This window comes from Ambystoma mexicanum, chromosome 1p (assembly GCF_040938575.1).
Source record: "Ambystoma mexicanum isolate Mex_15411 chromosome 1p, UKY_AmexF1_1, whole genome shotgun sequence".
Lineage (NCBI taxonomy): Eukaryota > Metazoa > Chordata > Amphibia > Caudata > Ambystomatidae > Ambystoma > Ambystoma mexicanum.
This window is the reverse complement of record NC_090921.1, coordinates 491,363,862-491,391,205: the sequence shown is the minus strand read 5'-3', so window position 1 is coordinate 491,391,205 and position 27,344 is coordinate 491,363,862. Positions and strand designations below refer to the sequence as shown.

Below are 27,344 nucleotides of genomic sequence, written 5' to 3'. Positions count from 1 at the left end.
TTTTATGTGATAGACAAATTGGTGTGATAGCTCTTCAGGGTAGTTATCGTCTGAGGGTAGCATCTACTCCTGGGCAGTGAACTTCGTTAGTTATCTGTTTTCTAAACAGTACAATAATATGCAATACCTGCATGTGCGAGAAAGAAAAAAAAAAAGGACATTCAAGTGTTTACATGTGTAGATGTGCAAGATAGTGTCTGTCCTTCAGTCCGATGGTTACTGCAGTAGGTAGGACATCGATAGGCAGAGGATTTGGGGCTCAACTGGTGGAGGTCACTTTACTCTTTGATCGTGTGACCATGGGGTGGGCGGTATCGGTATTGCCCTTCTCTATTTCAGTAGTTGTCTCTGGGGAATCTGGGGGGTGGTATGGTAGGGGGACACTTAGGTCATTGGCTGTGGTAGAAGTCTCTTCCTCGGTTGGAAATGCCGTTGCTGTTCTCCCAATGGCCCTTTCGGTGACGCTAGGGCGGGTCTGGAGTTTGCAGATCTTTACGTCGTGTAGGTGATTCCAAGCGCGTTTGTCCTGTAGCTTTACTGCTCTCGTTGATACTTCCTCTACCAGATGGGGGCCAGTGAAACGTGGGCTGTTCCACTTTCTGTTGAAATTGCGGAGTAGCCGTGGTCCCCTTTAGCAATTTTGCACAGTTTTTCTTTTTCCAATTCTTTGTCCGCGTCTTCTTGTTGCTCACTCTTAGACCCGCCCCGCGTGTGCTCGAGCTGTTGAGACACAAGCACTACACTAGTAATCAAAGAAGACACATATTGGTACATTTTATCACCGAGAACAGTTGCAGTGTTTTCATAGTCAGTGAATGCTCTTGATGTTGGCGTTAGGGGAAGGCGCATTTGACGTCCGGTCACCACCTCGTGAGGGGTGAGGTGGTGGTCGGAGCCTGGCCTATTCCTCAACTCAAATAGGGCTAGCGGGAGGCAATACAACCAACTCTTCTTTGTTGTTTGCTGTATTTTTGCAATTGCCTCTTTTAGTAGGCCTTTCAGGCGTTCGCATATACCGTTGGCCTGCGGGTGATATGCACATGCAAATTTATGTTTGATTCTCAGTAAGGATGTGATGTGCTGGAACATTTCATTGGCGAAGTGCGGGCCATTGTCTGACCGCAGTACCTCGCACACTCCCCACCTGGGGAAGACCTCCCTCACTAGAAATTTAGCTGCTCTGAATGCATCTGGGTGTGAGCAGGGTCCTGCTTCAATCCACCTGGAGAATGGGCATACTACTACAATCATATACCTATTTCCTTGACATACGTTGATCATATCAACATAGTCAATATGGATGTGTAGGAAGGGTCCCTCTGGCCGGGGTATAGCACCTTTTATCACCTTCAGCGTGTGACCGGCCGTGAACTGTTGACATGTGAGGCAGTTGCTTATAAAATTCGTCACATGGGAATTTAACTCGGGGCAGAACCAGTCTTCCCTAATTCGTGCTGCAATGACCTCCTTGCCTGTATGGGCTGGGTGGTGTAATTGGCTCAGGGCGGTGTTCAATAGTGCCAATGGCATTACCATCTTTCCAGTGTTACCCTGGCGCCATAGTGCGTCAGTTGGTGACATTGTACATCCTCTTTTAACCCATATTTCTTTCTCTGCCATTGGTGCAGCTGCTTGTAGCTCCATTATCTGTGTGGCTGGGAGATGGGTGTACCCTTCTCTTATCAACATCTCTTTAGCTATGCAGCATACTTTGCATGTGCGTCTGCTGCTGCGTTTCCTTTTGAGATATGATCTTCTCCATTAGTGTGTGCGGTGCATTTGACCAAGGCTAATTCTTGGGGGTTATTTATTACTTCAATTAGTTCAGCCAACAAGAGAGCATGTTGCACTGGGGTGCCGTCAGCTCTCCTAAACCCTCTTCTCCTCCATTTGGACAATCCTGAGTGGACAGTAGACGTGACATATGCGCTGTCAGAATATATGGTCACTCGTTTGTCAAAGCTTTCCTGTAACGCCAAGATCAGTGAAACTAGTTCAGCTGCTTGAGCAGAGTACTGCTGTGGTAATTGTACACATTTCATCGCCACACACACCGGTACCTCCGTCATTTTTACCACTGCTGCCCCAGTTCTCCTTATCCCATCACTTTGGTCAATTGTTGATGACCCATCAATGAACAAGAGCTCGCCTCCGTCTAGTGCGTTCTCTTCAACTTTTCTAGTACATGCGTATATTTCAGTAATCTGCGTACAATCGTGTGCATAGTCTCCTTCCTCAATTACTTCTGCCATGAACCTTGCAGGGTTAACCGTGCTGCATCTAACAATTGATAGTTCTGGCCTAGATAAGATGATCTCATAACCTGACGCCCTCTGTGTGGTCAGTGTGGACTTAGGTTTGTTCAATATTGCAAATAGTGCATGTTCTACAAATAGTGTGGTTGGGCACCCCATGGTTATTGCTGATGCTTTCTCTGCCGCAAAGGCAGCTGCGGCGAGACCTTGTTCGCAAGGGAAATGTCCTAACATCACAGGGTCCAAGTGGCCGCTGTAGAACGCTACTGGTTTGTAGCCCATGCTTGTTTTTTGAGCCAACACTGCTTTCATTACTGCTGAGTCGCAATGTGAAAATATAAAAAATTGTCGTTCATAATCTGTGGTGGCCAGTACCGGAGCAGTTGATATTGCATCTTTCAGTTCATCAAAAGCCTCTTTCATTTCCATTGTCCACCCCAACTTTTTCTCCCCTTTGTTAGCTTCTTTTAACCCTTCATGTAGGGGACCTATGTATGAGCTGTAATCAAACACCCAGGCTCTACAGTAGTTGCACAGTCTCAGGAACTGTTGTAGTTCCGGCACTGTTCGGGGCAGTGGCGTTTTTGAAATGGCCTGTGCTCGTTGTGGTGCAATCTTTCTTCCGTGTTGGGATATGAGCTGACCAATGTAAAGTACCTGTTCCTGACAGTACTGTAACTTTTCCTTGTCTACCTTGTAACCCTTTTCAGCCAATATTGTCAACATCTTCAATGAGTCCTCTCTGCATCTTCTTTCGTTTGTGCTGCAAATTATTATGTCATCAACATACTGCAACACTTTGCTTTCCACTTCAATGTTGCCCAAGTCCATCTGTATTACTCTGTTGAATATTGAGGGTGACTCGCAGTACCCTTGTGGCAATCTGGTGTGTTTCCACTTTGTGTTTCTGTACGTGAAGCTTGTCAAATCTTGTGAGTCTGGGTGCAGGGGTATTGAGAAAAAGGCATTTTTGAGGTCTATCACTGTAAATCGTGATGCTTCTGCTGGAATACCGCACAATATTGTTGCCGGGTTTGCTGCTATTGGATATTCTGCTTCCACTATATTGTTCAAGGGCCTGAGGTCCTGTATGAAGCGCCAAGACCCCCCTCTAGCCTTGCGCACTGGGTATACGGCTGTGTTACATGGTGATTCTGATGGTACCAGTATGCCATTATTTATAAGGGCCGTTATTGTTTCATATATGCCCTCATCTGCCTCTTTTGATAGTGGGTACTGTTTCACTCTGGGGAGTATTGCCCCTTTTTTCAACTTTATTCTTACTCCCCCTATACTTTTATGCACCCCACGTCATAGGGACTAGTAGTCCATAATGATGTTGGTACCTTTGCCATATCCTCCTCAAAGAAGGGAACTGGGGTGGATGTGGGTGCTTCAAGTACCATTGCAATTTTCTGTGCCACTTGTTTGTATGACACTCTTAGCCATATTTCTACACTCATCATAAACACCATTTCACCTTCTTCCTTTCCTTCGGAGAAGAACTCCTCATCTGACACCTGGGTGAGTCTACATCCCTCTGCTAGTGCTATCACTGCCCTCCATGCTCTTCCTTCTCTGTCTTGGGCATGTACTGCAATGTAATCAGCAGTTGCTATAATGCTCTCTATGTCCACTGAAATCACCTTTCCTTCTGGTTCATTGGCTGGTGTTTCTGGTCTAAAAAAATAGGTTGCTGGCCTTCTCCAGATCTTTCCTTCTATTCCAGGCATCCATGCAAATGCCATGTCTGTCCCGTACTGGAACAGTTCCCCATCTACTGGCTCAGCCCTAATCACTGTCTGTCCGCAGTATGCTTGCATAATTTGTCGTGCAGTGAGCATGTTAATTCCTGGAGTGGAGCAAACTATGCCGTCCTCCGTAAAGGAGATCGTCATATTCAACCGTCATATTCAACTGTCTCTCCCCAGTATATTTACTGGTGAGGCCCTATAATACAAAAGTGGCACTGAAATGTCATAATCTCCTATTGATAAGGGAACGTTATCAGTAAAGGGAACCAACCCCCTAGCCCCAGAGAATCCTTGGGTGTTCATGGCTTCACCTGACACCTGATAATTTTTTGTCACCTATCGTTACCTCTATGCGTGGTTCCTCCGCACTATTAGGTGTTACCGACAGGATGGGACACACCAAGGCCGTCTGTGGGCTATCCTATTGAGGGTACAATGATTGACCACTTCCTGTGTAAGGGTTGTGTCCCAGGACCGTCACCCTTCCCAGTTGTGTTTGCTGTAGTTGTGTATTGGTAGAGGTTATGTTATGGTCTTAGGTTTGGGCAGGTTGCTGTGCTTGCTGTACTTGGGGTTGTTGTGTTACTAGTTGTTGCTGCCCATTTCCCTGTTGCAAGTTCTGTTGTTGCCAGGTGCTCTGCTGGTCCTGTGCGGGCCCTTGTTGTCCCTGTTCACTCCATGACGGTGTGCCTGGTCTTACTCTACACGTGCGTGACATGTGCCCTACCAATCCACAAATCCAACACACCGGTGGTTCCCTATTCTGCCATGGAAAGCTTCCTGGGTTGTCCTGGTATGCTGGTTGCCCCGTGGTGTAGATATTTCTAAGTCCTCCCCCCTGCTGTTGAGTGTTATATCCGTATCCTGTCCCCCTCATCATTCCTCCCCTTCCCATGTTGTAATTATAATACCCCGCTCCTGGCGTTCGAGTATCCTCCTCCCATGTTGGTCGTGTATGGTTGGGGTGGCGGCAGCTGTTGTGTTACAGTCTGTGATGGTTGTAATTGGGAGGGATCTTGCGCAGCCACTACTTGTGTGGGGCTTTGAGTCAATGTTGCAGGTGTAGTTATTAGTGCACCTTCCATCGTGTATTTAGTAAGTTTTTTCTGTACTAATTTAGCCTCTTCCGTTTTTCTATCCTCTTCCTTCTGTTTCATTTTCTCTTGCCATGTCCTACAATGATGCACTATTGTCAGTTGTATTTCTGGCCAAGCTTTTGCCTCCATCCCCACCACTTTCTTCAATTGTTTCTGAACTGCTTCTGGGAGCCCTTGTACTAGTATATGATAGAATATTGCTGGTGTCTTGTCCCATTGTTCTCTAGTTTCCATGCGCCACTTCTCTTGAATTTCCTGGATATAATCAACAGGATCTTCGTTCTGATGCATCTTGCGTGAGGTAATTTCTCCTATGTCTGACGTGTCCGGGTACTGTACCCTCAGTGCCTGCCATAATGCATATCTGCAGTTTGCGAATGGTGCCCCATCATGCGAGGTGTTTGTTATTGTGACCCCGGGGAAGCCTGCTCTCTTCCAAATGTCATCTGCAGCATCCCCTAATATTGATATTAAAAGGCCCTTTACATCCCCCACTGCCAATTTCTGTCCTGCAGTGTGTTTTTCCATTTCATATATCCATTTTCCCGCACCTCTACTTAATGATGGGAGCCTGCACTTTATATTTTCCTTGTCTGCATGCTTCCAGGGGACGTATTGTGGTCTAACCCCTCCCCTCTCCAGAAGTGGCATTAGGTTGTGTCCCGGTAGGCCCTTTGGGTCCCACACGATCGAATCCGTACACCCCTCCTCATCTTCCCTGTCTTCTACAACGTCAATGGGGTCCTTATTTCTCCTGCTCGTAACTGTTTCTCCTCCATCTCTTCCCTTTCTTTTATCATTTACTGTGGGCGTGTGCATTCGTTCTCCCTGCCTGCGTCCAGGGAGGTCTCTAAGCCTACCTGCGTAGGGTGTCTGTTCGTGTGGGAAGAGCGCGAGTTTAGATGGGCATGTTGCACGTAATGAGTGTAAGGTATTGGAGCATGTGGGAAGGGATGGTGACGGTGTGGCTGTACGTGTGTGCCTTTCCGCTATTCCTTGCTCTTCCTCCTCACTTCCCTCCAGTTCTTCTTTTCTCCTGCAGATCCATGGTGATTCTCCATTTGTCCGGGTGATGTATAATTTATCTAGGCTTTCCCTTTCACTCTCTCTCCCTTCCTTCTCTATTCCTTCTCCTTCTTCACTGCAAAAATCCTCCATTAATTCCAGCCCCCAGTCAGTCTTTTCTTTCTCTTTTTTTTTTTTTTTTCTTTACCGAACACCTGTACGGCCCCCTGCGGCCGAAGCGCACATAGCCCCCTGCGGCTTCGTGCCCTTTGTGACGTTCTTATACAGCCGTCCCGCTTTCTCTTACTCCTCCTCCCCTTTCTTCGCTTGCCGTTGCTGGCGTTCTCCGTGCGCAGCCACGTCCCCCTTTTCACCTTCCCCTCGATCAACTCATTACCATTTACCTCCGTTTCCACTCCCTTACCATAATCTTCTTCCCCACCACTCTCATAAATAAAGATGCCTTGTGTTCGAGAATATCCTATGAAAAAGCCCTACTGGTGACGTCACCGATCTCTTCAAACTACCGGTAAGTTCTTCATATGTTTTTAAAAGTTCAAAGTATGCTTGCAATCTACCCCCGTTAACCCTACAGCTGTCTTCCTGTCACACCTGGAACAAGGTAATCAACAATATAATCGGACTGCGCACGCTGCGTCGCCTCGCGTGTGATACGCCCCTCGACAGGAGGGCTTAACCAGCCAATTATCTTCCGTATTAGGCAACCAGCTAGCTACCGCCGACGGGGAAACGTCATCTATCTATCGAGTTTCCTGCTCGACCAATAGGGATCCTCATCTACTCATTGATCAATAATCACCAAATCGTAGGAAACCACACTCACACACACACCCTTACACGTGGCCGCGACCTAGGCCAATCAGTGTCTACGGGCGGCCGCACGTGATGTTTTCGTGCTCTGCCCCCTTTTCTTCCGTAACGTAGTGGACTGCTCTCGCACGTGTCCAGTTACCATTCATTGCACCGTCAACACTAAGTTATCAAACCTTCGTCGTGCACCTGTGTAACACCTCCCGCCTCCCGTATTCAATTCCTCCCCCCTCCCTCACAATTTCACATTGCTTATTGTGCATGGCATACTCACCAAGTTCTCTTGATGCGGGGCCGCTCGGCTGTGTGCACCCCTCCAAGCGGCTCGCCACCTCCCCTCGTCTGGACCACGTCTGGACACGCGCCAACCGCGGGCGGGATACTTCTCAACCGGCTCCCGAAGGCCAATATCCGGATTGCGCTGTCCGGTCTTCTCGCAGTTCCGCGATGGTCCTGTAGTCCTCAAAAGGGGGCAGCGGCAGAGGGGACCGCCCCGCCGGGCCTCCTCGCAACGGGAGTACTCGGAAAAATAAAATAAAAGCAGACCTCAGACAGATCTCAGCAGTGCCTCCAACTTGTCGGGGTGAAATTCTCCCGGTGTCGGCTGGGCCGTCCGCGGACCTCCGGGCAGGGAGGCCCCAACTCCTCCCGTATATCCCCAAAAATGAGTATGAGACACACGCAAGAAGCAAGGTGATTCTGCTGTTTATTAAACAAAACGGCAGGGATGGGTCAAGGATCGTACGCGTCCGTCCTGACACTCTCTCTGTCGATGGGCTCGCAGGCCCTTTTTATCTTAGTATGACGCGCTACTTGCATTCCCTGGGCAGGTTTAGCAAAAACCTATCGCCACTCTGGATTGGCTCCTCGAGTGGTAGGGTTAGTATAGCATACGTATAGAGAGCATTGTTAGTGGTTGAGGGTTAGTCAGGTGGTATAATTGGGTTGTCCCTTCAAATTGATACATGAAAATTGTTACATGAAGATCCCTGGGGATTGGTCAATGTTAATGGCGTCAGTGAAAAGAGCCCCATGTTCTGATTGGTCCACGCACGAGCCCCCCAGTCTGGGACCATCGTTGTTCCCAGCTCGTGGTGCACCTGTCATTTGCAACAATGTTTCACTATGGTTATGTGCAGACAACGTGAAGATTTATTGGTATGCCTGAAGGCCGACTACTCCCACCGCCGCAGATGTCCATTGAATCACTTAATTGTATCTGCCTGTGTCTTGAAACGGGGGGTTTCGGTGCCTCCCTCCTCCTGGGCCTGGCACCCTGTCAGGTTTGGCTTGGTCACGTGAGGTGGGACCGTGGTCGAGGCAGAATTCTGCACAATTAATATTGTATTTTCCACTGTGTGCCTGGTTTTAATTGCAGGTGTGACCTCGGCGTCGGCTTGCGGCATACGAGATTGCAACATTGTGCCCTTGACTGTCAGTCATTGCCGGGCTCATTCTGCAGGGTCAGCAACTGTACTCTTGTGTAACGCTCACCTGGTTCCCACGGAGGCGCGGCGTCGAAGGCGCAGAACTCTGAAGATGGACAGGAAGGGCCCCTCTATTCTGGCTTCCCTGGCTCGTTGGATACCCTCCTTAGGGTTTGGAAGGATGAGCTCTCCATCCTGCTTCTGATGCAGGGGCGCGTTGAAACCCAGTTACTTCACTGGATTGAGGATTGATGGGAGTTCAGGTAAGCTTGACTGTTCAGGTAAGGCGCTGTAAAAGTTCTGTTCAAAAGTTCAAGCTTAATAATAATGTTCGTTGTCTAATTGCAGCAAGCGCTAATGCTTATGTCTTTTTCCCCTTAGGGGCCGGGGTTCGAAGTGCCGGAGATATGGCGCCGACCCGAAGTGAAACAGTTCTGGATGAGCGCTCAGGTAATGTCTTTGCATTCGCTCATTCAATGTCTTTGTCTTTTTTCCCCATAGGGGGTCCGGAGATGCCAGGAAGCGGCAGGACCCGAAATGCAGTGGGAATAATCCAACAGGTAAGACTTAAAAGGAAACTGAGCTTTCCTTATTCCTTTTCTCCCTCTCACCTCTCCGGAAGATCGCTGCTGAAGATGGAAGCGCCTTGCAAAGGTGAGTAAAATGCAGCGCTGCAGCGATCTGAACAAAATGCCTTTAAAATGATGTCTTCCTTTTCAGGGCCGTTGGAGAAATGACTCCGGGATGCAGATTTAGCAGGTAAGGGCTTTTCTTCTCCTATTCTCTTCCTTTCTCCCCTTGCAGGTGTTCCAGGGTGCTGGCAGGCGTGGCTGAAGTCAGGATGCAGGAGCTGACACAGTGAGCGTCCAGCTGCTAGGTGCAGAACAACGCGAAGCACGTGTGGCTGTTCGGGTGGGGTTTAAATAGCCTTGGAAGAAGTTCCTGGTATGTATCCTTCCACCAATCAGGTATGTATCCTTCCCCGACCACACCCGGGTGGTGAAGTAGTCCTACAGGTAAAGTAGTCCCATTCAGGCCTCAAGAGGGCCTGGATGAAGCAGCAAGGTCTGCATCAGGTAAGTGTGCACCCAAGCACTTAAACACATATCCTCTTCTATGAGCCTGGCGCCTAAGGCGCCAGGACTGGGGTCCGCTATGAGCCTGGCGCCTAAGGCGCCAGGACTGAGTCCAAAGGGCCCCGACTTGGGCCCGCTGAGACTTCCCTGGGGAAAATTATGTCTGCCTCTGGGGTTGCTGAGCCCGGCCTGGCTCCTTGGAGGTAGGCATCATGACAGTACCCCCCCTCAAGGCCCCTCCCAAGGTCTTTTCCTCCGGGGGTTTTGGTTTGTGCGGGAATCTTCGATGGAATCGTTGAATTAATCGTGGTGCGTGAACATAGTTACTGGGTTCCCAAGATCTTTCCTGAGGTCCATATCCTTTCCAATCAACAAGATAGAAGAGTTTCGACTTAACTATCTTGGAATCTAAAATGTCTTTCACTTCGAATTCTAATTCTCCATCAATTTGGACAGAGCCTGGGGGCTCAGACGATCTGGTTCCAGGTTGTACTGGTTTTAGAAGAGATGCGTGAAAAACGGGATGAATCCGCATGTTGGATGGTAAATCGAGTTTAAAGGCCACTGTGTTGATAATAGCTTTGATGGGGTAAGGCCCAATGAATCTGGGATTAAAAGTTTGCTGACCCTTGAGGGGTAGATGTTTAGTTGCTAGCCATACCTGATCTCCTACTTGGTAAGGAGGAGTTTTACTTCGGTGCAAATCAGCGTTTTCTTTATACTTTTTCTTGGCTTGCTGTAAGTGGGTTGTAGCTTCTTTGAAGGCTTGGGTTATTGTGGAATGTAGGTGATTTACTGCAGGCATCTCCAGGGTCAGAGGTGGATCTAGGTCAGAGGTCCGAGGATGGTGACCATACAGGGTATAAAAAGGAGTCTGTCCGGTTCCAGAATGCACTGAATTGTTGTATGCATATTCTGCAATCCAAAGGATGTCTTTCCAATTTAACTCGGATTGGTGTAACATGCACCGCAGATATTGCTCGAGAGTCTGATTGGTTCTCTCGGTTTGTCCGTCGGTCTGGGGGTGGTGGCTGGTGGATAACCGCACGTCTATTTGTGCTAGTTGGCAACATTTCTTCCAAAAGTGGGAGATAAATTGACTTCCACGGTCTGAGACTAATATGGAAGGGAAACCATGTAACCGCACTATATTTTCCATAAATTCCTTGGCCAAGGTGGAAGCTGACGGCAATCCTTTTAAAGGGATAAAATGGGCCATTTTGGAGAATAGATCCACTATTACGAGAATCGTGTTGTAACCACCACAAGGAGGCAGGTCAGTTATAAAGTCCATTGACAAGGTGTGCCAAGGTGCTGGTGGAATGCCCAAAGGTTGAAGTAGGCCGGCTGGCCTTTTCTTTTGACTCTTATTTTGGGCACAGATTCCGCAAGACAACACAAATGACATTATGTCTTTTCTCCAAGAAGGCCACCAGAAGTGGCGTTTGATCTTTTCTTCTGTTTTCGCGATACCGGGGTGTCCTTCCATTAATGATTCATGATGACGGGTAATGACAAGTTCCTGCAATTCTTTACTTGGCAGAAATAACCGCTCTTGGAAGTAGGGTAAATCATCCTTAACGGTGTAGTGAGGACCCTTTTGACTCCATTCCAGTAAGGCAGAAGAGTCAAAAAGCTGTTTTACTTGAGCTTGGATGTCCTCAATGGTTTGCAATGAAGTCAAGCCCAGAATTCTTTGTTCCGGTATGATTGGCACAGGTTCTAAACTCGAATTGGGTTCTTGCATGCCTATCCGGGATAAGGCATCTGCCTTACCATTCTTGCAGCCAGGGCGATAGGTAATTACAAAATCAAATTCCGCAAAGAATAAAGCCCATCGGAGTTGTCGCGAAGATTGAGCTTTGGCCGTCTTTAAATACTGCAAATTTCTGTGGTCCGTAATTACGGTGATGGTGTGTCTTGCACCGAGAAGATAGTGACGCCAAGCCTTGAAAGCTGATTTAATAGCCAGTAGTTCTTTGTCGGTAATTGCGTAATTGAGTTCAGGTGGAGAGAATTTTCTGGACCAAAAGGCTACAGGGTGTAGTTGGTTAGTTTGTGGGTCTCTTTGCGACAGGACAGCTCCCATGGCCGAACTGGATGCATCGGTTTCCACGATGTAAGGGAGATCTGGGCGCGGGTGCTTCAATACAGGTGCAGAGGTGAATTTGGTTTTCAGGTCCTGAAAGGCTTGTTCAGCCTCAAGAGTCCATTCAAAGCGTTTATTTTTCTTTAGGAGAGCTGTGATGGGTTGAACAGTTCGAGAAAATTCCGGGATGAACCTTCGATAGAAATTGGCAAAGCCAAGCATGCTTTGCACTCCCTTCACAGAGCTAGGAGATGGCCATTTGAGAATGGCGTCCACTTTCCGCGAGTCCATTCGGATTCCTGGAGGTGTCAGGATGAATCCGAGAAACTCCACTTCTGTGGTATGAAAAACGCATTTTTCGAGCTTGGCAAATAATTTGTGCTGGCGCAATTTCTCAAGAACTGCCCTAACATGGTTTCTGTGATCAGATTCTGAGGAGGAATACACCAGGATGTCGTCAATATAAACGATGACACAAACATCGATAAGTTCCCGAAGAACATCATTCATGAAGTACTGAAAGGCGGCAGGTGCGTTGCACAAACCGAAGGGCATTACTTGATATTCGAAGAGCCCAAATTTGGTGCGGAATGCAGTCTTCCACTCGTCGCCCTCTTTTATACGTACCAGGTGGTAAGCTCCTCTGAGATCTAGCTTGGTGTACACACAAGCATCTTTTACTTGGTCGATAAGCTCAGGTATCAGGGGCAAAGGGTAACGATTCTTAATCGTTATCTGATTTAGGGCGCGGTAGTCAATACAGGCCCTAAGGTCTCCTTCCTTTTTAGGTACGAAGAACAAAGCGGAAGAGACTGGTGACTTTGATGGGCGAATGAAGCCATTGGCCAGGTATTGATCCAAATACTGGCGCAAATGCAGGTTCTCAGGTTCAGTAAGAGCATAAATCCTACTACAAGGTAGTTGTGCATTGGGTACCAAGTCGATTTGGCAATCGTAAGATCGATGGGGAGGTAAGGTGTTAGCCTGCTCTTTCTGAAAAACGTCTTGGAATTCTTGGTATTCAGATGGTAGCTGTACAGGGGTGGAAGTTACAGAGGCTAGACCCATAGCTGGATTCCTTGGGTAACAGGTTGGTTCACAATCAGGAAAAGTTATCTTCTTTGCTCGCCAGTCTATTCTCTGATTATGTGTTTCTAACCAAGGGATACCAAGAAGTACTTGAAATTGTGGGGCCTTGATCACATCAAACACGATTGCTTCCCGATGTCCGTCCTGACCCACCAGAGTGATTTCAACTGTGGAATGCGTTACAGGCCCTGAGGCTATTTCGGTTCCATCAACTGTAGTAATTACATCTTGGGTTACTTTCGGGCGGAGAGGAAGCTTAATCCTGGAAGCCAATTCACGGTCTATGTAATTTCCAATAGCTCCACTGTCTATGTATGCTTTTATAGCATGCAACTGCTGAGGCTGTTTTGGGTTCACAAGCACCATTGGCATGACAAAATGCGAGGTCAAAGAGTTTGTTTTCAAGCTCGGCAAGCGGACCCCTACGCTTGTCGGGCTAGGTCGTTTCCCGAACCAGGTGTCAATAACTTGTTATCAGAGGCTCCAACCACCTTCTTGGGTGGTTTAACTGGACAACTTTGAAGAAAGTGACCGGAAGTTCCGCAATACAGACAAAGTTGCATTTGTCGCCTTCTCTCTCGTTCCTTCTGCGTTAATGGTCCTTTAACACTGCCAATTTGCATAGGTTCGGAAACATCAGTACTCTTGGAGTTAATGTGGGTCTTGATAGGTACTCTGGTTTCATACTTGAGCCGATCTGCTTTTCTATTTTGAAGTCTGTGATCAAGTTGAACCACTAAGTCTATGTAGTCTGCGCAGGCCTGGGGTGGATCTACTATCTGAGCTATAACATCTTTAAGCTCTCCGCGCAGGCCTCGATGAAACAATGTGATCCTTTTATTTCAGGCCATCCGGTTTCCACAACTAGTCTATTAAAGGTGGCGATATAGGACAAAAGATCCTGATTACCTTGTCGTAAGGATAGCAGTTCGTTGTCAAGGGCCTGTCCCTGCGAGTGTCGAGCGAACAATCTTTCCATGCTGGCCTGGAAGCCCTGGAAATCCCAGAGAATGGGATCATCCTGATTTACCAATGGAATAGACCAATCGGCAGCACTGCCACTGAGGTAAGATAGTACAAAGGCCACTTTGGTCTGGCCGTTGGGGAAGGCCCCGGGCCTGCATAAAAAGTGTAAACGGCATTGGTTCATAAAAACGGCATATTTCTTGGGATCCCCCGCAAAACGTTCCGGCGGGGCCAAAGGCATATGTCCAGGTAGATTGATTTGTACTGGGTTATTCGAACCCATTGTTGTAGAAATATCTCCGGAAACAGGTAAAGGAGTGTGCTCAGCCTGGCCCTGCAATAACCTTTTGGCCAGATCATCAGTTCTTTCCTTGGATAGGATTAGTTCCCTTCTGAGAGCATTAGTCTCCTGGCGGGCTGAGTGCACTTCTGCCCGTAATTCCCCTAAAAGATGGGCCAGCTGATCTGTCTCGGAAGTCTCCATAGCGCCCAGGTGGGAAATTGTGGTAAGGCTTTGCGTTCTGTAACGCTCACCTGGTTCCCACGGAGGCGCGGCGTCGAAGGCGCAGAACTCTGAAGATGGACAGGAAGGGCCCCTCTATTCTGGCTTCCCTGGCTCGTTGGATACCCTCCTTAGGGTTTGGAAGGATGAGCTCTCCATCCTGCTTCTGATGCAGGGGCGCGTTGAAACCCAGTTACTTCACTGGATTGAGGATTGATGGGAGTTCAGGTAAGCTTGACTGTTCAGGTAAGGCACTGTAAAAGTTCTGTTCAAAAGTTCAAGCTTAATAATAATGTTCGTTGTCTAATTGCAGCAAGCGCTAATGCTTATGTCTTTTTCCCCTTAGGGGCCGGGGTTCGAAGTGCCGGAGATATGGCGCCGACCCGAAGTGAAACAGTTCTGGATGAGCGCTCAGGTAATGTCTTTGCATTCGCTCATTCAATGTCTTTGTCTTTTTTCCCCATAGGGGCCGGGGTCCGGAGATGCCAGGAAGCGACAGGACCCGAAATGCAGTGGGAATAATCCAACAGGTAAGACTTAAAAGGAAACTGAGCTTTCCTTATTCCTTTTCTCCCTCTAACCTTTGTTCTTGTCTTTTTTCCTCTAGGCGCCGGGGTGTAGCTGAATCCGGAAGATCGCTGCTGAAGATGGAAGCGCCTTGCAAAGGTGAGTAAAATGCAGCGCTGCAGCGATCTGAACAAAATGCCTTTAAAATGATGTCTTCCTTTTCAGGGCCGTTGGAGAAATGACTCCGGGATGCAGATTTAGCAGGTAAGGGCTTTTCTTCTCCTATTCTCTTCCTTTCTCCCCTTGCAGGTGTTCCAGGGTGCTGGCAGGCGTGGCTGAAGTCAGGATGCAGGAGCTGACACGGTGAGCGTCCAGCTGCTAGGTGCAGAACAACGCGAAGCACGTGTGGCTGTTCGGGTGGGGTTTAACTAGCCTTGGAAGAAGTTCCTGGTATGTATCCTTCCACCAATCAGGTATGTATCCTTCCCCGACCACACCCGGGTGGTGAAGTAGTCCTACAGGTAAAGTAGTCCCATTCAGGCCTCAAGAGGACCTGGATGAAGCAGCAAGGTCTGCATCAGGTAAGTGTGCACCCAAGCACTTAAACACATATCCACTTCTATGAGCCTGGCGCCTAAGGCGCCAGGACTGGGGTCCGCTATGAGCCTGGCGCCTAAGGCGCCAGGACTCAGACCAAAGGGCCCCGACTTGGGCCCGCTGAGACTTCCCTGGGGAAAATGATGTCTGCCTCTGGGGTTGCTGGGCCCGGCCTGGCTCCTTGGAGGTAGGCATCATGACATCTTGCTCATTCAATGTTCATGGAAGCTCTTGCTTGCGGCCTACTTGGGCCTGGTGCATAGGTGGAAACGTTTGATACACAGCGCTTTAGGATATGGTATCATATTGCTTTATCCCCAGTATTGTGTCTTCGTTATATTTCTTATTGCAATGCATGGGTTTAGGAGAAGCGTCAGCAAGCGTTTTAGATGAGTTCATTATGCGTCTTGCGTTTCTGCATTTTGAAAAGCCTATGTGAAAAATAATAAAGATGCGCGTCAGTGAGTGTATCCGTCACCTACGTCATAGCACTGAATATGTTCTTCGTGTGGGAGTGTCCAGTGTGCATGTTTGCACGGGTGTGCTGACCTGTGGCTAAGTCGTCATGGCATCTCTAACGATGTGTTCATTTACTGTTGCATGGTTCAGTCGAGTTCATCCATGCCGCAGGTGTTGGCATGGGCAGGACAGGCTGGTGGGCACATCCGTATGTTCTTGTACCAGGGTATTTGGTCGTCTGGTAGATGGGCAAACTCCTCTCGTGGCGGGTGCCTGGGCCGTGATCCTCTAGGCCAGGGGTGTGAGGGGATTGGTGGGAGCCTTGTGTTCCATTTTCCCACTTCAGCCTAATAATAGCTTCCATCACAAGGCAGAAAGGGAAAACATTCCTTTTGGTAAGTTTTTGAGAATTCAGAGGGATTGCACAACACCTGAAACTTTTAAAGCAGAGGCGGGTCAGAAATTCATAAACCAAGGATATCCCAAACATACAGTCCGATAAGCTAGAAAGCGAGCGCAGAACCAAAATAGACAGAATTTGCTAGACAAGTCTATTGTAAATTCTGACAGTTTGTGTGACCACGTTTTGCTGACAGAGCAATGCAATAAAAAACGAATAAAAACCTATTGGCACATATTACAATTGGATAATTCAGACTTGGGGCCATGTACACGGCCTCATTGATAGAGAGGAATGGTATCCCCTTGGCTGCATTTGATTCCCTCCTATTATGGCTTTTTGAACAGGATAAGGGGAGAGGTCCTTTCAAGCACAGGTTTGGGGGACACAATTATTTCAGGTTGTCCCTAGTCTCTATTTACCATTAGTTCTCCATAGCATGCACACCATCTTGGGCCTGTTAGGAGCCTGGTACTCCATGGCCGTTGCCATAGGCACTTTGATTCTTTTCCCTAGAAAAGGTGTGATGGGCTGTCATGGCACCGGGGCCCAGCCTTGCTGGGTCTAGTGCATGTAGACACTGGATATCGACAAACTGGCCTTGCACCCCACAATATTTTATTGTTTCCTTTAGTTCCTTCTAGACATGGTGGGACCTACAGGCAGCAAGCTCATCAGCGTTGCCAGACTACAGCCGGCCTTTTACCTCATTCTCTCCTGTGCCTTGCCGGGGGCTTCCCAGGCCTTGCCGTACCTTGGACTGCATATTATGTAACATCCCACATACTGGGGATGCCATGTCCTATATACTGGAGTCCCTTTTTCACAACTGTGTGACTATCCTTTAGCAGGTGGTTATTATGGTCATCTTCCGCCGCCATGCTCTGCTTTGAGGCAACGTTTACTAGCGTTGCCTGTTAAGGAAACTAAATGTAGAGGGACTGCCCCGGTCCTTCTTTCATTTCTCAGGTCAGGACGTATGCGTGCTTTCCAATGGGGTGGGGGCCCCTTTGGCCTTGTCGCACATTTGGATGGTGCAATCTGCTGCACTGCGAAAACTTGGTATGCTATCTCCTACACACCGTAACCCCACTACGCTACTGCAGGCTTTTCCTTCAGCAAGTTTATTCTCTCCTACTGCCAGCACGTTCAGATTTGAGGCGATGTTTACTAGCGTTGCAGGGCAACGACACGAATTGCAGAGGGGCTTCCACAGTCCTCCTTCGATTAGTCTGGATAGGACGCTGGCGTACCTTCTGATGGGCAGGTTACTTAGTAACCACCGTCGCTGTGAGGGCACACTTTGAAACAGTGCTTTCGCCCAGCACTTCTAAGCATTGCATTTTCGGTCTCCCGGGACACGCTACCCATTTGATTAAATGTAATCTGATAAGCGCGCCGTTGTTCTCCCAACTGCTATCCCATATCCGATTCTATGTAAAAGCAGCACTTTGTCTTCACACTCTCCAATTTACACTACACTGCCACAATTTGGATGGGACTCCCAATGATGTCCACTGCCCTTATTCATTGAGAATTGGATACCCCCCTGACTGCACCTCCAATGGTGCCAATTGTCCTGTCGGGTAAGCGTATGTGTGTTTTCCTATTTATTTCTTCTAATACGTAGCGCTCTCACTTTGCACTGACAGATGCTATATATTATTGTTGTATTTTAGAGTCCACTCCCCGTTTTCGACCACCAACCGTAGGCATTTAGAACAGGATTTTCCTGCATGTACTTAGAGTGCTCCCTCATTCAAGACAAACTAAGTGGATTTCAACACATTCATTTTAATCAATTCATTTTTATGACAGTTTACTTACTGCATCCATTGATTACAGACCACTGGAGTCTGTTTCTTGGGATGATATTTATTCTCTTACACTTTTATGGTGATTCTTTTGTAGGTGTCTCCAAGCCTTCAAAGCAAGGCGTTACTTTTACAGAACCGCCCTGGAACAGTGAGTACACTGACATTTCTCCGGTTTTTTTTGGTTAATTTTACCACACATTAGGTATGTTAATGTTAAAGGATATTTGTACCTCGCACTATCACCACCGGAGTGGTCCCCTGGCGCTCTGGCGGCTCTGAAAAAGGGACGGGGGGGTGAGTTAGTGGGAATAAGCTGGAAAAGTGCAAGAGAGCAGTGATATGCTGTTGGCAGCCTCAGCCCGGTGGGTCCGTTGACTGGGCTTGGGGTGTTTTACGGTCGGTAGTCGTCGTGTGCTGTTGTGTGAGTCTATGGGCCTCATTACGAGGTCTGCAGCGGGTCCCGCTCTGGACGCCTGGCCCGACCAGACATGCAGAGCTGGTCCCGCTATCAGACCAGGATGCTAACAACGGGCCCGTCATTAAGGGGTCCGTTGTTAGCATCCTCCCCATTTCCATTGAGCCCTATGGGGGTTCGAATGGGAATGGGGATGAACCGGGTCCGGGTCTCGCGAAAGGGAGTTACCAGGCCCTCCAAGGTCGGAATGGCCCGGTAAGTCCCCTTTTGCGGGGGCCGGACCTGGTACCCAGTTTGGGGGTAGCCATGCCGCTAAAAATGGCATGGCTACCTCCAAACTCGTAATGAGGCCCTATGTGTGGTTTGTTTTGTTGTAGCAGTGTAGTGAAGTTTATGTGGATTGCTGTGTTGTAGGCTTGTGGGTGTGTTTGGTTAGAGTTTGAGAGGTGTAGGCAGAGGGGTGAAATTGTTAGTGGAATGGTTAATTGGCATTGCTGTCCTTGCAGTTATGTCTAGGTGTGATGCTTGCTATCATTCACTATTTCATTTGAGTGTGGCACTTTCTAATCTTCAATATCCTGTCTAGATGTGAGGCAGGCTAGTGATCACGATTCCTTCTAAGTGTGGCACATGCTAACATTTACAATCCTATCTAGATGCGATGCATGGCAATCTTCACAGTTCTCTCTAGGTGTGGCACTAGTTAACATTGGCAAGTAAGTTAGTGTGTCATGCAATGCAGCATTTACAGTCCAGCCATGAATACATTTATGCTGGTGGTCACAAATCTCTCTAAGTATGCATGATGTAAGTCTATTGCAGTCTACGTTATGGAAAGGTAAGGTAGAGTGGCAAGGGCTTTCTGGAGTAGAGTAATTGCTCTACACCCCACCCATGCCACACTCATAGTTTTTGTTGGTGTCTGTTGACTGATGGCTTCACTGGCTTCCCCTGCGGACACCTGCAGACACGTCTTGGAGCTGCCAATGTAGGAGCCGCCCTTTGCCTTGGGTCCTTAGCCGCGGGGGCTGCCGGGCAGAGGGTTGCCCTGGGAAGGTCAGTTATGACCAGAAACAGAATCCCCCTAACAAACTGATTTCTGTTGTGCGTGCTTAAACCACAGGACCCCGCAGGGAGCCGCCCGTTACTGGACAAGAACAAGATTTCTTGGACAATTCGAATGTAGATTGTTCAGTCCTGATGAAAACCAGCCTTATTACAGGGACATGGTTGAAACTAGTGAAGGGTCAATTCAATTTTGACCCCACATCAGATTATTACAGAGGACTAATATTTGATGTTGTCTCTTCCAGTAGACTGATATTTAGACTGCAAGATTCAATTTGTTGCATTGATGTTTTGGCACACCTTTATAAATGTATTGAGTTGTTTGCGTATCTACCATGAATTCTTGACGAAACAATTTCAGGATTTGATTGTTACATGTTTTAGTATTTTATTGTGTGACTTTGTTTACTAGACAAGGGTAGGATTTAGTTTGTTGATAAACATTGCATAAAAACAAAGGTTTGTGACCGTTGACACATGTATGACATGTGTTGTTTCGGGAATTGCCAATTTTTGGATAAAATGAAACGGTTGTTTAATTATACTTTGCTGCGTATTCTTTTTCAACCTTAGACACACTTTTGTTGCATTTTATGATTATTAGCCCTAGTGTTTAAGGTTAATGGGGCAAACCTACCCAAGGTTTTTCACTACACAAAGGAACACCTGATGTACATTATCTGTAATAATACTGTTAGGAAATAGTTTCTTTTTGCAGCTTTCCCTCCATGGAAAACTATGGAACCCCCTCTTCTCACCAACCTTTTACTATTGTTTAGAACCAAACCCAACTTTTGTGTGTAGGTAAAACCGTTTTTGCTTTACTTACCTGGCTAAACTCATCTGTTTTGGGGGCATTGGTCAGTCCCTACGGCCATTAGTGCAGGGGGGACTCTGTATTCCATTATGAAATTCTCTGTTTGCTCAGCACTGCACGCATCACCTTATAGTGAAGAGTGATGGGTATTCTATGCCGGTCAGATAGCACAGCGAGTAGAGTTCTCGCTTTGACATCCGTGCAGAGCCTGCCGTCACAGGTTCGAATCCCTGCAGGGTGAATCTCAGCCTTTCATCCTTCTGAGGTCGATAAATGAGCCCCACACATCGTGGGCAATAATAAGCAGCACTCAGATGCTTGAGGGTTTGTAGCGCTATATAAATGCAAATTATTATTATACTTTGTTTCCTTTTCTTTTTATTTTGAGTAACTGTATGGTAGTTGCATGATGGGCCCTGAATGGGCAGGTGGCAGCAGATATCATTCTACTGTGTTTTTTTACAATCTCACATGCACACTTGCTTTTTACTGCATGCTAGGAAAGATGTTCTTTTTGCTGCTTTCCTTCTATAGACTTCTACGGGACATCCTTTTGTTTTGCTTTGCTTTGCTTTGACTGGTGGCATGACTTTTTAGAACCAAGTCTTTTGCTTTACTTCCCTTGCATTGTGCTCATTTTTATAGAAAAACTGATGTGGCCATAGGACTACCAGTACTGGAAGACTAGATCTCCTTTAGTGGATCTCTTGCATTTTCAAAGCTGCGCACGTCACCTTAAAGTGAATTGCGGTTAGGAAACTTTGTGTCCTTATGACTTTCTTTTGTGGTTATAAATGCAATGTGTCTAGGATAGTCTGGTGGCAGCAGATATTTCACTAGTGCATGTTACCGCATAAAGCCATGAAGAGTTCTATATACTCAAAAACGGCAGCGCCACGTAATTGTCCTTTGGCCAGGTTCCTTTGGCCTTCTTCCTGCTGTCTCATGTCTGGAATTGCCATATATGGAAAGCCCTTTTCCTGGCCAAAGCTGTGGCTTTCCCAGGCAAAGTGGTGGTCTGTGGCCGGATGTGAGGATTGGGGTGGTCTGGTCCTAGTCTGCATCCATGCTCCAGTGTGCCTTTTGCCAGGCAGAATGTTTGGCAAGTGGCTGTCCACGATTGGATAGAGCCTGCTAGTTTGAAAGGTGCAGAGACTTAATGTTGTAGTGCTTGGGATGGATGCACAAGCTTGTTGATGCAAGAGAGAATGTTATGGTTTGAGTGTGAAAATATTCTATGTAAAGGTTCCACACTTAGGCAGTTAGAATGAGCTTGCATGGGTGATGGGAGCCAATGGTTCATACTGAGTCATCTTGATGTAACCTATGAAGCAGAATAAAGTAACTTAATGACAACTTACCAGAAGAGCCTGAAGCTCTTACTTTACTTCACTTATCAGTGGACCTGGTGGCAACACCAGTCCAAATTATGGATGAAAGGGCGATTCCTGCAGCCATTTAACAGATCATCATTGGAGCTAAGATCCCTACAAAGAAGTGCAGCCCACTGAAGACCACAGGACAATATTTGCTGCCGACCAGCATTTCCAGCAAGTCCTGGTGAAGCCCTGTTCCTCTGTCCTCATCTCAGTAAGACCCTCGTCTTTGCTTAGACCCCTGGACCGGTGGGAACAACCAGTCTCGATCCCTGCTCTATGGTCTGTGCCTGCTTAGCCTTTGACAGAGTCCCTGGTCCACCCAGGGAACAGACTGTCTTTCTCCTGGGCTACTTCTCTGCCTCCGCCATCACCTATGTTTGCTTCCTTAAAACGTGGAGGCTCTTCAACTTGTGCTATGAGACATCTGCACCAGCCTTCTAGCCTCAGTGCAAGCCGTTAAAGGACTGTTCTTTTGTTCGCCAACCAAAGATCGCCTGTCACCACCTAACGGTGGCGACTCGCATTGCATTCCGTCTTCACGCCTTGGAGGTCTCCTGTTGTTGTCTGCTCCGCTGAAGTCTTCTACCTTTCGTGGCAAGGCTGAACAGCTGGATAGTGTCTGGAACTGTAATATAGATACCATGACCAGCCAAAACTAAATCCTCTGTCCGAAAACAATCTCAGCACCCACGAGCCCTGGGCCTCCCTTGACTCGACCAAGCACAGAAGCATGTGTCCCCAACGGTGGTCTCTGTGAAGATCAGAGTGTTACATGGGCGCAACATCCTGGCCCAATCTTGCCCTTGCCTGACTCAGATCGATGGTGGTCTAGTCACGGATCCCCTCTCCCCCTAAGCCTTCTCTAGTGTGGTGGTTCGGGGAGAGACACTTACCTGAACATTTCCTAACTTTTTTAACACAGAATCGCAACCTCTGGCATTGCTCAATCCTACAGTAAACCTGAACAGTACAAGTTGTGGAACTGGTGACAATAGGGCACTAGGCTTAGGGACGGACTTCCTAAGTGTTAGAGATCTAAGTATAGGATTGCACTTAAGGGTTTTTCTCACCCGATTACTTACTGTGATGAATCCAGATAATTTGTCTCCTTTCCCCAATGCAGAGCATCCCCTCAGGAGTAGGGAGGTGAGCCTGCTAAGCCTAACACTGTTGAGGGGACAGGGAAAGCAAGATCCCACCTTGGGTGACCTCTCCCCCCCCCTTAGAGAACAGGACATCCCTTAGCATGGATATTTGTACCCTCCTGCGATCTCCGTAACCCAAAATAGGCCCACCTCTGTGTATGTTTGTCCGTAAAGCAAGTTTAATGTACAAACGTCCGGGAGGTGGTAGATGACTCTGTAAAGTCAAACTAACCCTCTACTGGAACCACACAAAGATCTCACATTACATACATAACCTAGTGCAAGGTCCCAGCTCGAAGATCCTACAGGAGCATACAAGTCCTCCAGACCCCTTAGTCCGGTCCTCCCAACAATCTTCATGTTACGATTATTGGGATGAACAGCCCGGGGGAAACGGGAAGTGGACAAAATAAAAAAAGAATAACAAAGATCTGCCGGTTGCTCTCTGACTTCAGTTACTGGCACCTTCAAATGAATACACCCTGTGGTTAAATTACTTTCACTGAGTCTGAAACTCCATAAAACATTTTATACCGCCTTCCCTTAATTACCTGAGTTCCTCCGCTCTAAGCTTCGAGGTATCTTTTAGGATTTCAATAGATGTGTATCTTTTCAGACTGCTGCAGACCTTATTGTCGATCTTTTGACTAAACGTTCTTAATGAACAAGACGGTCTCTCTCTGACTCAAAAGCTTCCTCCATGTATTGCTAATGTTTCTTCGTGACTTAGTCTATTTCTTCTCCTTAACACATGGCAGTCTCTTACTCCTTTCTTCTGAAGTATCCTTTCCTGCTTGAGCAGTCTCACAGATTTATATTTAGTTTATTTTACCATGCTGGTCATAACTCCCTGCTGAACATTGTAATGTCCCTTATCCTGTTGGTCTCTCCACAACTCCCAGCTGTAAGTTGTTTTTCTCTTATGCTGTGGATCAACTCAACTTTTAATCTTTGCACAACTTTACCCATGCGGATGCCCAATTCCAACCTAACACTAACTATTTACATTCTCCTAAACGAATAACGCACTGTCTTTGAACTTTTCTGATGCCTCGCCCAAGCAGGCAATTTCTTTGATTACTGCATATGCACGCTTCATGTAGTGGGATTTTTTGGAAAGTCTTTGGTTTTCTCCTCAGGATAGCTTACTCTGACGCAACACACACACAGCGTGCTTCAGCCGTTATAAATCTGTTGCGCAGCTCGGAACGACTGTCAGCTTTTACCAAGACTTGCACTTCCGACATTGAGCGTGCATATGGGTCTCTTCCTCTAATGGGCTCCGAGCGAACTAAGCTAATGCTGCTTTCACAAGGAATTAACTCTGCGCTCCACAACGGTATTTTAATACAATGCTAGCACCTCTGGTTGTTTTCAGAAATACGTTTTGTAAAAGCTTCTGATAACGTTGTTGAATTCATTCCCAGTTCAACAGTTTTAGAATTACTTTTCTCAAAATTGCTACTTCAGTTTTTCTTGACATATCCAAGTTAATTCACTGTCAGATTTTAACTGCACTTATCCGAGTTTCTTCTGTTGTTTTCTTCTCCGAAGACAGTTGATTTCAGTATTTTCTTATTTCATCTCAGGAGCTCGGCTTACTGTGACCTTCCTTGGACATTACTGGAATTAAAGGCAGTTTAGAATCTTCCTCAAGATTCCAAACTACCTCACACACTCCTGAGAGCCAATCATTGCTGCTGAGTACACCCTCCATCTTGGATTGGGACCACTCCTGTATCCTGAAAGGTAATGTAAAGGAAACTATATACTTGCCCCAAAATCACCACCCTTAACAATGAACTTAAAATCTTTCACCTTTCCTGCGCAAAGCACTGTCTACCTAACCCGGAACCTCCTTCTAAATGTCTAAAGGAAATACTTAGTTGGAACCTGACACCTAGCAGTCGGGCGGGGAGGGGTGGCTTTGGGGCAGGGGTGTCATTCCCTTTCCGCACTCCGTTCTCAGTCTTGCCATGATCATGACCATTGAAGGAGTTACTCTTCCGCTTTCCTCGGTATCCCATCTTTCAGCAATTGCAGCTGATGGAGGTGCTACTCGTGTCCGTCTCGTAACGAGTTAAGTGGCCGCTGGAGAAAATGGAGGCTCGATCACTGGGTTGGTATACCCTTCTGCGGTTGATAAAGGATAGCACCCATATGGGGACGGTGTGAAGAAATTCCCGCACCCTCCTTTCTCAGCCCTTCCTCTACAATCTTAACATTGTGGACCTTTCCGCCCTTCTCATACATTTTCCATAACTTTAGACGATTCTCGAACTTAGATCCTTTGTGCCTAGTGACTAAGAAGGTATACAGGTTTTACAACATTCTAATATCATAGGTCCCCTTATTAGACTAAGAATTTAGCATTTTACCCTTTGTTTCCTGCAGCCATTCTCAATATTTCAAAATCTTTACCTTATATCCAGGAAGTTATTCAGTGGAGTCTCCATACTCCAAACCAGTCAACTATTTTACTGAAAAGAAATCCACGATCTAAAACACAGAAGCGGAACCCGTGGCACAAAATATCATACCTCCACAAACCCGTTTCCTCCTCAATTTCTTAAGCTTGCCCACCATCACTCGTTCGTTTTCACCATGATCACCTCACTTAACCATTCACTTTAATTATACTTCCCACTTTTACACAAAAGACAAACATATTATCAAAAACACAATGCCTGCTTAAATCTTCTTTACTTCATCTCTTTTACAACATTTTTGACTACAATGTTGTCTTTTTCGGACTACAGAAAGATACCCTTCATTACTTCGACTAACCAAGGAAAGACACAAAACTAGGTAAAAATATTGGTTCCACGGGGCGATGGCTCTGACCACACAGTCAAACAGAATGAAGGATGCCAAGGGTGTACTTCAGAAAGGTATCTATGGGTGGACTTATCATAAAGATGCCACCTCACCCGTAAACCGTAGGGTATCAGGGCACACCTCACAAAGGACACGTACTTGTGGGCTCTGAGCGACTTATTTTTCCCCTTGTTCCCACCCTCCTTGAGCGCTTTGAAACACTTTCCTGTGTATAGGTGCTATATAAATAAATACAATATAATACAATGCCACATCATACCTTTTTAAATAACAAACTAGGTACAAATATATGAAAAGGGAGACTGCTAGGGGCACAGCCAATATTGCTGCCTAAACAATGGGCTCCGACCCTGTCCCAACCTAATTTTCAGAAAGTTGATCAGCAAGCTCGTGCTGTCCCCTGCGCCGAGGTGTGGGCAGCCCCTGTAGTGGTGGTAGGAGCAGCGGTGGAGTGGGCTGGTCTGTGCCTGCAGTTGCAGAGTCGAGGCAGTGCCTGCGGCCTGTTTGTAATGTGGTCGAGACTGCAAGCAGTGGGGGCTGGGCACCCGGAACCCGCAGGTCGTCGCTGGTCCCCCCCACTGAACAGAGGCGCTCGAGTGCCTCACTGACAGATAGCAGCTTGGGGGCCTTGGCGGCGACATGAAGAGGATAGTCGCTTCCCTCCCTGGAGGACCCCTGGTGAGGCAGGGGCCAGTCGGAGCACTGAGGTGCAGTGGCCGAGGGTGAGCGTCGACGGGCCCAGGGGTGTACCTGGAGCTGAAGGAGGCAGACCCCCACCCAGGCCACTCCAGAGAAGCTCTAACATGCAGTGGAGGGGGGGCGCCATGAGACACAGACCCCTCCCCCCGGCGGTGGCAGAAGTGCTGGGGGAGGGGGGTAGGGGAGAGGAAGCTACGGATATTGGAGGGGGTGAGTTGCAGGAAGCCCCACTGCATAGACTAGTGGGCCCAGATTGCCACTGTGCTAACGGCGAATGATTGGACCCCACGGTGAAGGGTGCCCTGAAGGTCTCTGCAGAATCTCCCCATATTCTTCCTGGAGTAGCAGGTGGCAGAGGAGGTCGGGCCCAGGCTGTCGGGGGGATGCATATGCTACCGAAGAGTGTGGCACAGAAGCTGGGCAAGTTTAAGATGACTGCACTCGGAGTAGTGGGCTCTATGGCAGCCAAAAAGCACTTGCTTACAGTGCCGGTGGGGGGGCGGGGATATTCACCAAGACTGATTTCACTGCCCTGTTGGTGAAATAAAGTCTATCAGAAGTGAAATTAAGGCCTCTTTCCAATCCTTGGGGAGCAGAGCGGACAAGCTGGAACAGAATGTGGAGGCGCTGGACAATTACCAACCGTCAGTAGACCTCCTAGAAATGAGGATGGAAGCCCAAATGAGGGAGCTGGAGGACAAGGAATATTAGGTGCCCCTCAAGGTGGATGACCTTGAAAACAGGGAGACACGTTGTAAAATCTGAATTTTGGGGGTCAAAGAGGGGCAAGGTGAAGGTGTCCTGTGACTGGAGCTGAAGGTAAACTCTATCATTATAATCCTGTTTGAGCTGGATGAGGAAGAGCCGAAAGACATGGGCTTCGATAGGGCGCGCCGAGTAGGAGGCCCCTTCCACACCCAGAGGCCTGCAGTCCATCCTGGCTAAGTGCCATAACTACAAGGATATAATGATGGTTCTGGAAAGGGCCAGGAGACACCCTGAGATCGCCTACGTGGGGGAGAGAGTGGCTGTCTACCAGGACCTTATCCACCAGTCTTGGGAGGATAGCTCAGGGGCAACATGCTCGCCTTGGAAGCAAGACGAACCGGTGC

General features: G+C 47.6%; 1 protein-coding gene across 2 annotated transcripts in view; it reads left to right on the top strand.

Annotated features, from left to right (window-relative positions):
* LOC138573535 (lysine-specific demethylase 4B-like) overlaps positions 1-27,344 on the top strand; it is a 2,173,569-nt gene that overhangs the window by 891,808 nt on the left and 1,254,417 nt on the right. The window contains exon 14 of one of the 2 annotated variants that reach the window (XM_069649346.1): positions 17,966-18,019. The exons of the other annotated variant lie outside the window; for it this stretch is intronic. Within the exon in view, the coding sequence (XP_069505447.1) occupies positions 17,966-18,019 (54 nt within the window). The remainder of the gene's footprint in view (positions 1-17,965; positions 18,020-27,344) is intronic. 2 annotated transcript variants of the gene reach the window in all.